The following is a 12,283-nucleotide window of genomic DNA, read 5'->3' as shown; positions in this document are numbered from 1 at the left end:
CATGGTCTTGGCCATGAAAAAACCCATTGCAATCAAAGGAAGAAGAAAAAGTAGAAGCAAATATGGGTTGTTAAGAACAAGAAGCAAGAAGATAAGCAGATATGAGTAAAGGATGTGATGGCATTGCGCAACTTGGCAGTATTTCCTGGAGGAAAGTAGTTCTGACAGAAAGCAGGCATTGGAAAGTATGCTTGAAGATATTTGTGTCAATACTTCTGATAGAAAGCATTGACAGAAATCTCTTCAAGCATACTTTCCAATGCCACTAGAATCAACCAAGACCAACATCAAGTCAGAAATTATGGATAAAAAAATTAACATGACTCGATTTTCACAATTCTATCAATGAATTCCAACTCCAATTTAGCTCCAATTTGCACTCAAATACATCCAAAATGATCCTTATCTATGTAGCTTGCTTCGAATTGCTCCTAAGTACTCAAGCCTGTTTAATAATGCTCCAATTATGTTCTCGATACCTGAAATTCATGAAAGAATACCGAAAACGCACAAGAGAAGTAATATTTTGCATATTAAGTAAAAGTATATATACAATTATGAACTACAATGCACCTAAATGATCCTAAAATGCAACCTAAATGCAACCAAAACCTATATAAAAATATGACACATCATCTTAAAAGCTTTGAAATTATTTTAAGAGTCCTCAGTTTTATGTGCAAACCACACTAAATCTGCTCTCTATTGTGCTAGGCTATCTGATAGTGATGTATCAAGAATTCAAGAATTCAAGAATTCTCATGTTTTGTGCAAGAGAACTTGCTTTTTCGATATTTAGGTGTTCCCATTTCTTGAAAGAAGATCAAGGTTATGGATTGTGAAAGTTTAGTTGATAAAATGGTTAGAAGAATCAAGAAATGGAGCAAGAAATCTTTCTTTTCAGGAAGAGCATAATTGGTTCATGTTGTGCTTATGAGCATTTGTAGCTACTAGTCTTAGATCTTTGTTCTTCCGATGGCTGTGATAATCAAAATTGATAGCATTTGCAGATGTTTTCTTTAGAGAAGGAAAGCTAGTTATGTGAAGGGTGGGATAGAGTTTGCACTCCTAAAATAAAGGCAAGGAGGGCTTGATTTTAGAGATCTCAAAAAATGGATTAAGGCTGTAGTACATAAGTTGGGATTATCAAGCTCCCACTAGTACAAGTTGGGTGGTGAAATATATATGCAAAGTTAAAGAAGAACTGAAGACATGGAATTTCCATACTTAAGATAGAAGCATCGGTTACCATATCAATAAAGTGTTTCAGTTGATGTTTAATGAAGAATCCAGGGTGAACTGGGATCAAAATGATTGGAATAGAATGTCTATTCCAAAGCACAAGTTAGCAATAGACTATTAAAAATGTATGTTACTCGTACGTAGGGGTGTTAACAAGCCGAACCGAGACCGAACATATTCAGGCTCGGCTCGGCTCGACAATAATTCAGATTGAGCTCGGCTCGAGCTCGAGGCTCGTCGAGCCTAATAATTGAGGCTCGGCTCGAGCTCGAGAGGACCGAAATCAAGCTCGGCTCGAAGCTCGGCTCGATAACTTGATAATTTAAATATTAAAAAAAAACATTCAGCTTAACTAATCCATTAGGTACAATCCAATGAATTACTTATTCATTAGGTACGACCCAATGAATTATTGTCAAACTTTTGTTAAGCATGGATGTTAAAGAGTGATCTTTAATTAATAGGCTAGGCCCAACATCCATATATAAGATTTCTCCAACTATACTCGTTTAATAGAGCAACTCCCACAATACTCTTACTTCCTTGTCGATGTGGGATCTAATCCCATCTAACCCCTAGCACTCTGTTGCACTGAAAAAGTGAAATAGGCAATGTGGGATCTAATCCCAACTAATCCCCTAGCATGCATTCTTATAGTACACCGAAAAAGATAAGATAGGCAGTAGCAGTACATAGGAATTTGCTGCTTGTAGGCATTTGCTATTAGGATATGTTACTTCTTTCATTAGATATATATATATATATATATATATATAATATAATATAATATTATATATATATATATATTATAATTATTATATAATTATATATATATATATATATAATATATATATATATATATGTATATATAAAATACAAGTTGATTGCATTAGTGAGCAGATGAAATTTTTTTGTATAAGTTGCAGACGAATATATACAAATGCAACATTAGAAAATAGTCCACTATACAAATACATGCTTTTTATTACAGATTTTATAGGAAAAATAAGATTGTTACCTATTTTCTCTATCGATGTGGGACAATATTATTTTACCTACAAACTATCTAAATATTTCCGAGCTGGCTCACGAACTTTCGAGCCGATCTTATGGAGGCTCGGCTCGTTAACGTCTCGAGCCGATCTCGAACTCGAGTCGAGCCTTCTCGAGCCGAGACCGAGCCGAGCTCGAATAGTTTGCGAGCCATCTAGGCTCATTAACACTCCTACTCGTACGCATGAACAAGTGCACGCGCAATAATAAATGTAATACTGCTCTGCTAATCCTACAAATCTCAGCAATATATTGGTTTTCATGCATCGAACAATATAGGCACAACATATTAAGTATTTCGACTAGTGAAGATATTATGTTTTACAATTTATTTTCGTTAGTAATTAAGATACAAGTTAAGTTATGATATTTTTTATATATATAATCAAAGCTCTAGCTACCAAGGAATCTTGGCCTAGTGGTTAATATTGAGGTGCTGTGACAGGTCAAAATTCTCCCTCCCCTTCTTTGTACTTTGTACGCTGCTTCGTGGATAAAAAAAAAAAACCAAAGCTCTAGATAAATTAAAATTTCATCACACATACAACCTTACATAAGTACATATATTGACCCCTAATGAGTAAAGACAAAATCAAGATAGTAAGTTTTAAGGTACAACAAGAGCTCTACCATAATTTGCTTCTTGAATTATTCTCTAATACAAAGCTTTAGCTAAATAGAAATTTCATTACACTTACATTAATTAAATACTCTGAAAGTGAAAACCATATTATCACACTCAAAGTATGCAGTTGTGAACCAACTAATTGATGACACGACAGTTCAATCTGATTTCTCCATTAGTACCAGTTAATGGACTAATGTTACCCATTTTAATCATGGCAGCAACAAAATCCTTAAAAAACGCATTATTATTATTGCTATAACTCCGAACCAAAGCATCCTCAGAACCTCCATTGAAGAGCTCCTGATCTGAGTGCAAAAGGCCGCGTTTGGCCACAAGATTTTTGTAGTAACTGTTATCAAATCTGGTAGGAGTTCTGAGATCAAGAGGAGCCAAATTTTGGTTACCGCCAGTTAAAGGACAGTTAGCCTGGCGGGTAGCGGCGAAAGTAGGGTTGATATTGCTCTCGTTGTAGATGTGGCGCCGGAAGGTAAGACACCTTGCAAGGCCGATGGTATGCGCGCCGGAGAGCGCGGTCATTTCGCTTGGGTTTAGACCTTTTCGGTTGAACAGGGAGGTGAGGTTGCTGAGGTTAGAAGATCCTGGCGGAAGGTCAGTTGTTGCTGCACTTAGACTGGCTGTTCTTGCATCCCTTCTTCCTAGTGGTACAGTCCATGAAGGCCCTCCTAGCTACATGTAATAAAAATTTACAGCAAAGTTGGATAAGTGATCGTTTTATATACAAGTAGAAAACTGTGCTTTAACTTCCTAATGTGATATATATCTCTAATATTTTCAATACTAATACTCTAATACATGGTTCAGTATTCTTTATGTCTTTTAACTACACGGTTTATGTACATATGCTTCATCAAAATGAACAATGTCAACTTAGTAATTCAGAGGACGGAGACTTTTACATTAATTTGGATAATATACCAAAATGATATAATTAATTAAGGTGGATAGTTATCTCTATCATATGACAGCATATGTAGGCCGGGGACCAAAAAAATTAAAATAGGATAAAAAGAAAAAAAAAGAAAAAAAAAGAAAAAAACTAACTACTTTGTCTAAGCGAAAAAAGGGAAAAAAAAATAACATATTTAAATTGAATAGCAGTTTTTTTTTTAAAAAAAAATATAATACAAAAACAATTTTTCTACACAACTAGTTCAATTTTCTATATGTATTATTCGCACACAGTACGTATATATAAGGCTAGTATTAGATATGTAAATGACGTAAACTTGCATGTTTATGAACAAGGGAACAGTAACCAATTAATTCTGGAATTAACAAATTCTTGTATGGTGAATTTTTGTCGCCATGCTGCCAAATTTACTATTTTCTATCTAGTAGGTTTTTGTAAGAGTTATACTTACCAGATTAACCCCATCTCGAGCAGCCAAAGCTAAAATATCAGCACAAGATACGGTAGCTTTACAAGAAGCTTCGACATTGGTCTTAATAGCATCAATCACTTCAAAGCCTCTAACTGAATTATTTCTATTTGATACTGCAGTCTTTTCTCCAGTAAAAGAAGGCGTGTCATCTAGAAGTAGTGAAGCATCGCAACCCTGTCGCAACAGTGATCAGACAAATATGAAACACTGGAAGTACTAAATGAAAAAGTACGGCAGTAAATTTTATGCACTAGCACATATATAGTATTTATTTTGTGTATTACCGCTGGTTTAGTTAGTGGTCCTAAGTGGTGGTAATGGTATTGGTAATGCATTATTATATTATAAGTTTGTAAAGAAAATCTCATGTCATTATCCCGGTAATGCTATATCATCCTCAAATATCTATTTTCTTCCTAAAATTTCATTACTTTTCATTACCACTCGAAAAATTGATATTGGGTGATAATTAAAATTTATAGAGGAAAACTCAGGTTTTGTGATGAAATTTCATAATGGGTATTGATATTAGAGTTTCTTTACAAACTTGCACTAAATTATATTATCATTACCATCATTTATTATCACTAACCAAACGGAGCATTAGTGTTTTGCATATAGTTACCTTTTCAAATAAATGTTTCGTTTATCTTTTTGTTACAATAAATATGGTTATTGCCCTACGCTCATCGTACTTGTCCAACTCACACTGTCTTGCTTTTTCTTTGTTCATTCCCATATTACATCTGTTGATTATTATTCTTAATTTTCTTATCAAAAATAATTATAACATATTAATTAATGAGGGGGAGAAGATATTATACACAGTACGAGTTAAATAAGATCGAAATTACTTACATTGACAAAGCAATCATGGAAGAAGAGACGGAGTATTGAAGCCCCCATGCGCTGTTCCCTTTTAACAGCTTGTTGCATTGTCTTACGTACAATTTTTTGAAGATTAGGACAGCTTGATGCATAAAAGTTTGCTGAAAGTTGTGCGTTAGATACGCATGCAAATAAAGACAGGACAGAGAAGATTGCACAAAATCTAACAAATTTGGAAGCCATATATTTATAAATCTAAATTTATCTCGAGAGCTTGATTTTGTATGAATGAAATCAGTGTATGATTAAACAAGTCCATGTTTCAGATCATTATATAAAGGTATGAAAATAGTACAGATCAGCAAAAAATGCATAAATTTTACATCATTTATTGTAGTCAAAGTTTTGCGCCTAGCAGATTTCTACCAAGTGTTTCTTCGGAAAGTTCAAAATTTCCATGATTAAAGTATCTCTAACATATCATTGTGAGTACATGAAGCAAGTGGAAGTCTATAATTGAGTTGGTAGCTAGGAGGCTGAGAACTTCTTAGAGGTTAGAGCAGCTCACATCCAATATTACCATTATTTAATTTGTTCGTATTTACGATACAAAATAGTATATTGAATCATAAAAAGTAATCTGAACTAAAAAAATAATATATAGAAACAAAAAAAAAAATCTAGTTATAGCTAATAAATGCTTATCATCTGGAAAAAAAACTCATATGAACCCACTAGATGTTAGTGTGTACCCAATAGATGTTATGTAGGTTGTAATGATTACAACTTCTACTATTTTGTCTTTCTCTCTCCTTATATTTTCTTGCCTTTCCAATTTCTTTATCACAGCTGCTTCATTTTCTTTCTTTTCTCTTCAAGTTCTTACTTCATTTTTCATTTTTTATGATATAGTTGATTATACAAGTGAACCTATTATAGAATATTATAATTATATTGTCAATTTTGATGTAGTGTGTTTGTGTGTGATATAGTGTGTTTCTATGTGCTATAGTATGTTTATTTTGATAGTGTTTATTTGTGATGTAGTGTATTTCTTCCTGATATAGTGGTACCTATTTGTGATATAGTGTGTTTCTGAGTATTATAGTTGATTGTACAATTGAACCTGATATAGAATATTAGGATAATATTGTCAGTTTTGATATAGTGTGTAAGTATGTGGTGTAGTATGCTCCTTTGTGCTATATTGTTTTTTTTATTTACAAGAGCTATAGTGTTTGTGCTATAGCGTATTTTGTTTATAATATAGTGTATTTGTCTCGTATCTAGTGTATCTGTTTGTGACATAGTCACTACAAAAAAAAGTTCATTTAGAGACGGACAAAATCCGTCCCTATAGGTCAAATCCGTCGCTATATGGGCTTAGAGACGGATTTAGAGACGGATATTGTCCCTCTCTAAAACCCTTGTCGCTAATTCGAGTTAGAGACGGATTTTAAAAATCCGTCTCTAAAGTTTAGAGACGGATTTTGAAATTCTCTCTAAGCTTAGAGACGGATTTTAAAATCCGTCTCTAAGTTAGAGACGGATTTCGAAAATCCGTCTCTAAATTCGCTGAAAATAAAAAAAATATATAAACGAAATTAACAACACGATAGTTCCTAATATTATCATGATTATATTTAATCACCTATTATTACCTACCTAGTTCAAGTTGATCTCATTACCATTTAGGAATATCCCTTAAGTAAACCCGGTTCAGCTCTACAAGGGAAAGGATAAGAAGACTCCAAAGTCGCAAGAATCGCTGTTCGTAGGATCGAACTTGTAACCTCAAAGAAACGAGAAGAAGCTCCAACCAACTACACCAAATACAACTTGTATACTTCTCCACATAATATTGGTAATATGAGAAGAAATATTAGAGACGGATTCAAAAATCCGTCCCTAATTTAGAGACGGATTTTCAAATACGTCCCTAAATTAAAGACGGATTTTAAAATCCTTCTCTAAATTAGAGACGGATTTCTAAAATCCGTCTTTAACTTAGAGACGGATTTTTAAAATCTGTCCCTAAATTAAAGAAGGGCAATAAAATATTCATATTTGAATTTAGAGACGGATTTTTAGAATCCGTCTCTAAATTTAGAGACGGATTCTAAAAATCCGTCCGTAAATTAGAGACGGATTCTAAAAATCCGTCCCTAAATTAGAGACGGATTTTGAAAATCCGTCTCTAAATTAAATACTTGCAATAAAATATTCATATGTAAATTTAGAGACGGATTTTTTAAATCCGTCTCTAACTTTAGAGACGGATTTTTAAATCCGTCTCTAACTTTAGGGACGGATTATCAATATCCGTCCCTAAGTTAGAGACGGATTTTCAAAATCCATCTCTAAATTTATTTCAAGACGGATTTTTAAAATCCGTCTCTAACTTTAGGGACGGATTTTTAAAATCCGTCCCTAAAGTAGAGACGGATTTTTTTAAATCCGTCTCTAATTTAGAGACGGATTTAAAAATCCGTCTCTAAATAAATTTAGAGACGAATTATCAATATCCGTCTCTAAATTAGAAACGGATATATATCCGTCTCAAAAAATCCGTCGCTATATAAGCTTTTTTTTGTAGTGAGTGGGTTTCGGTGTATTATAGTAGTGTGCGTCACGATTCACGGGCCTGAGCCTGGTGCATACTAATTTTACTATTAACCAGGTCCACACATAGCTTAGTTTTTGTATTCCACTTTTCTTATTCATTATATATAGTTTAGTTTTAATCCAACATACTACTTCCTCCATTTAAATTTAAATACAACAAATGAATATTTTATATCTGACAAATAATACCTATTTGTTGCATTTAAAACGATTGGAGGAAGTACTAATTGTTGTTGGATACATATACCATTGAATATTAAAATGACCAAAAGTGATCATATGAGATATTAACCGGATGTTTCTCCTCCTTAATAAGTCTATGGATCATATCAGTTAGAGGCTTATTGATCATATCTTTATTATACTTGGAATGGGGATGAAGATGGTGTCCTCATTTTGAAGTGCCAAATTACTTAATGATCTAATGGAATGAAAAAAATTACAAAAGAAAAGAATTTAAGAATCATTTGTTATTTGAGCCACTCAAAAAAGTTAAAAATGGTAATGTCAAATATTTCAATTCGGAAATTAAATGGACAAAATATCTTAACTTTTTTTTATAAGAGAATATGGTATACATGACGTCCACTTGAAAAGTCTGAAAACACTTACTACCTTTTATACTCTTTAATTCAATCACAAAAAATTAAAATTAAAAAGGAAAAATTGACAAAAATAAGCCAACCTTTGGCCCGTATTCCACATTTAAGCCAACGTTTTGAAAATCCAGATATAAGCCAACCTTTGTATCATTTTTACCAATTTTAGGTTAATTGCCAGGTTAACCTGTTGGTAACCTGTTGCTTCAGGTTAATAATGCTATTATCACTAATTATTAATTTATTATTATTATTAAATATTAATTGTTATTGTTATTAATCATTAATCATTATTATTATTATTATCACCACCAAACATCAACCACCCACCACTATCACCACTGCCAAACACCAGCCACCCATTGCCGCCCACCCCAACAACCCCCATCCCTCACCTAAAAACGCCCACTTCCCACCCCGACAACACCCCACCCCTCCCCTGAAAACACCCGATGCCCACCCCGAGGCGGAAAACACCCAGTGCCCAATCCACCAATCAAACCCCCACTTGAACCAAACCCACAACCACGTACAACCAGACCCCACCAATTGAACCCCGACTCGAATCGACCCCTCACCACAACCAGACCCCTCCAATCGAACTCCCATTCGAACCGACCCCCCACCAAAATAACCAAACCTACGACAATCATAACGATCCTCCACCACCCGAATCCCCACTACAAAGCCAAATCGGACCCCAACATTAACCCACAACTGAACCCCTATCATTAACCCACAACCGAACCTCCACCGCCACCAAAATCGAACCCCCACCACCACAACTCAAACATTCAAGCCAAACCCAACCCCATAACCAAACCAACCCACCAAACCCAACAACCCCAACACCCGAAACCCACCCACCACCGAATTAACCCAACCCAGCCACAACTCAAAACCTCCACAACCCAGCCATGACTAGCCCAAACCCCAAAACTGAACCACCCCCACCAAACTGAGACCCCAGAACCAAAACCCGCAGCCCCACCATAAAAGGGGAAAGTTAAAAAATAAAAATGAAACAAAGAGGAGAGAGGAGATCCGGAGGCTGCGATGGCGGCGGTGCGAAGATGGCGGTGCGACGGTGGCGATGAGTGACGAGGGAGAAGAAAGATGAGGGAGAGAATAGATGGGAGAGGATTGAATGGAAAAAATGAGGTAAAAAATAACAAAATAAATTCAGAAAAAAATGAACATATTTTTTAACCTGAAAAACAGGTTGGAGGTAATCTGACCTAAAATTGGTAAAAATGATACAAAGGTTGGCTTATATCTGGATTTTCAAAACGTTGGCTTAAATGTGGAATACGGGCCAGAGGTTGGCTTATTTTTGTCAATTTTTCCAATTAAAAATCACTCACAACCTTCATTAGTTTTTTATATTGGCAAATTAATATATCTAAATTCATCTAACTATTAATCTTTGACATTTGAAGTGTAATCATAGTTATAGTACGAATGGAGTATATATAATAATTTTGTCAGATGGATCCCTTTAAAGTGGTCACTTTGTTAATTGCAGTTCTTTCATTTCAATATCTTTAATTGCAGCCTCAAATAAAGAAAACACTTTTGAGTTGGAGCCCAAAAGGCGTGAAGATATGTTGTAGGCTGCAACTTAAAAGTTTTGCATTTGCAAAAAAATCTATAATAAAATAATAAGTTTTAAAATTAACGCACCCATCGCGCTGAATGAATTAGTGTAATTAATTCAAAAATCATCAAAAAAATTATAATATTAGAAATCATAAATAAATTCAATAAAATATTTATTTTGTTCATAGAATTTAACTTTGGAAAGACAAAAAAAAAAAAAAAAAGACTGGTGAGAGACTTAAGTGACAAACACTAAACCTGTCAATTTTGCAACTAAAAACAATTATACTTCGTATGTCTCAAAATTTGACTCTTAGCTTACTTATGTCGAACAAAACGGAGTTTCTGTCTCGAAAAAAATCTAAGCACGCATCGCGTGGAAAAATTGCAGTTGATAATGTGTGTGCTAAACCTTTTAGGTTCTAATTTTCCTTGCCTTTGTATTACTCATGAGATTATGTATACAATCTAATATTTAGCCAAGTTACTATATTAATCTAAATACAATATAAGGCATAAGGTTTAATACTCTCTCAAGTTGGAGCATGTAGATCACAAAATGCCCAACTTACAAACAAGATAGAAATATTTCCGCTTGCCTCAAGCCTTTGTAAGAATATCGGCAAGCTACTTGTTTTTGGAGACATGACTAGTGACAATACTACCCTCCTCTATCGCATCGCGAGCATGATGACAATCAACTTCAATATGTTTCGTTCTCTCATGAAACAAGGGATTCCGAGTAATTTAAAGTGCGGACTGACTGTAACAAAATAGGTCATAGCACGGGGTTGATCCACTAAAGACTTAAAGGAAGGTTTTTCAACCAAATGAGTTTTGTAGTTAAGGCCGCCATCGAACAATAATTTGCCTCTACAGATGAACATGAAAACATTATGTTTTTTTTTTTTTGGCTTTCCAAGACATTGGAGAACAACCAAAAAAAACAAGCCAACCTATGAGAAAACACCGAGTTAAAGGACAACTAGCCTAATTAGAGTCACAACAGTTATACAATAAGAGATCACAATCAACATGGAGAAAGAAGCCTTGGCCTGGATAACCTTTTAAGTAGCATACTACAAGAATCACTACATCCCAATGTTCTTTGCATAAATTGTGACAAAACAAGCATATTATAGCCAATTCAGGGCGAGTGAACGACAAATATATAAGACCCACAACTCGGCGATACTTCTAGGGATCATCAAGTAGACACTATTTGCAAGAGCTAATGTGTGATTTAGCTCAATGGGAAAGTCATCAAGTTTAGCACCCGAAATCCTCGTCTTAGCAATAAGACTAGAGAATATTTTCATTAACACAAGTAGATCCCATCCTCTTGACTCCGTGCCACCTCTATGGAAAAGAAATACTTTAAAATATCCAAATCTTTCATATGACAACATTTACCTAGGTACTTTATAAAGAGACAATAATGGAAGGATCATTACCATAAAGGATTAAGTCGTCAACGTAAACGAGATTGTTGAGTTGTACCTTGCATGGATTCAAAGTTAAAAGGGAAGTAATTTAAGTATGATTGTACAAAACCATATTTCTTCAAAGAAGTAGCCGACTTGAAAAACCAACATTTTGGGCTTACTTGAGACCATAAAAAGACTTTGTCATACAATATACCATGCCTGGATTATCGACAGTAAAACTAGAAGGCGATTTCATATAGAGCTCTTCATCCAAGCGGACATTGTGAACATCCATTTGATATCATTCCTAACTTTTAGCAGCGACCATAACAACAACAAAAGGCGCATGTGGTAACCATTTTAGCAACTGGAGCAAAGGTCTTAGTAAAATCAATATCTTCAACCAGATGATTACAAAAAATAACAAGACGAGCTGTCAATCTTACGACAGTACCATTGGCGTGGAATTTGATTTTATGCACTCATTTACATCCGAGTGCCTTTTTCCCGGGTGGTAATTCCACCATGAACCAAGTCTCAGTGGCCTCCAAAGTACCAATGTACTTTTGCATTGCTTCTCTCCAACCGACAATAGTCATAGCGTCACGAAAAGTATGAGGCTTAGTCTCTATAAGAACAGCTACATGAAATATACGACGTCTCACATAAAAATTGTTACAATTATCAAAATGTGCTAGAGGATAGGGAGTACCTGAGGAGCTAGAAGAAATGCAATGAACTCCAAAAGGACTCATAACTTCAACAGTATATGTGACATAATCTTTAAGCAGAAGACGTTTAGCACGTAAGCCACCATCCAAACTAAGAGGAACTTCATTAGACATGATCTCTATGGAGTGGCGTGGGGTCTGCCTAGAC

At 34.7% G+C, this 12,283-nt stretch overlaps 1 protein-coding gene across 1 annotated transcript; it reads right to left on the bottom strand.

Annotated features, from left to right (window-relative positions):
* Window positions 1–2,844: 2,844 nt before the first annotated feature.
* On the bottom strand, window positions 2,845–5,986 carry LOC104903392 (peroxidase 4). Its single transcript, XM_010691417.4, has 3 exons — window positions 5,185–5,986; window positions 4,306–4,500; window positions 2,845–3,610 (listed from the first exon to the last, which is right to left on the bottom strand). Exons 1-3 carry the CDS (start codon window positions 5,395–5,397, stop codon window positions 3,059–3,061), a joined length of 960 nt encoding a protein of 319 aa, XP_010689719.1. The 5' UTR covers window positions 5,398–5,986; the 3' UTR covers window positions 2,845–3,058.
* Window positions 5,987–12,283: the final 6,297 nt, after the last annotated feature.

The sequence above is a fragment of the Beta vulgaris genome, chromosome 9, assembly GCF_026745355.1.
Source record: "Beta vulgaris subsp. vulgaris cultivar EL10 chromosome 9, EL10.2, whole genome shotgun sequence".
Taxonomy (NCBI): domain Eukaryota; kingdom Viridiplantae; phylum Streptophyta; class Magnoliopsida; order Caryophyllales; family Amaranthaceae; genus Beta; species Beta vulgaris.
Note: the sequence above shows the minus strand (reverse complement) of the source record. Positions and strands in the feature narration are given on the sequence as shown.

What these genes read in the sequence shown, in the direction of transcription:
- LOC104903392 (XM_010691417.4), bottom strand. Translation starts at nt 5,397, where the DNA reads ATGGCTTCCAAATTTGTTAGATTTTGTGCAATCTTCTCTGTCCTGTCT. An exon ending in TCCATGATTGCTTTGTCAAT is followed by an intron (nt 4,501 to 5,184) that starts GTAAGTAATTTC and finishes CTGTTGCGACAG; the next exon opens with GGTTGCGATGCTTCACTACT. An exon ending in CTCGAGATGGGGTTAATCTG is followed by an intron (nt 3,611 to 4,305) that starts GTAAGTATAACT and finishes TATTACATGTAG; the next exon opens with CTAGGAGGGCCTTCATGGAC.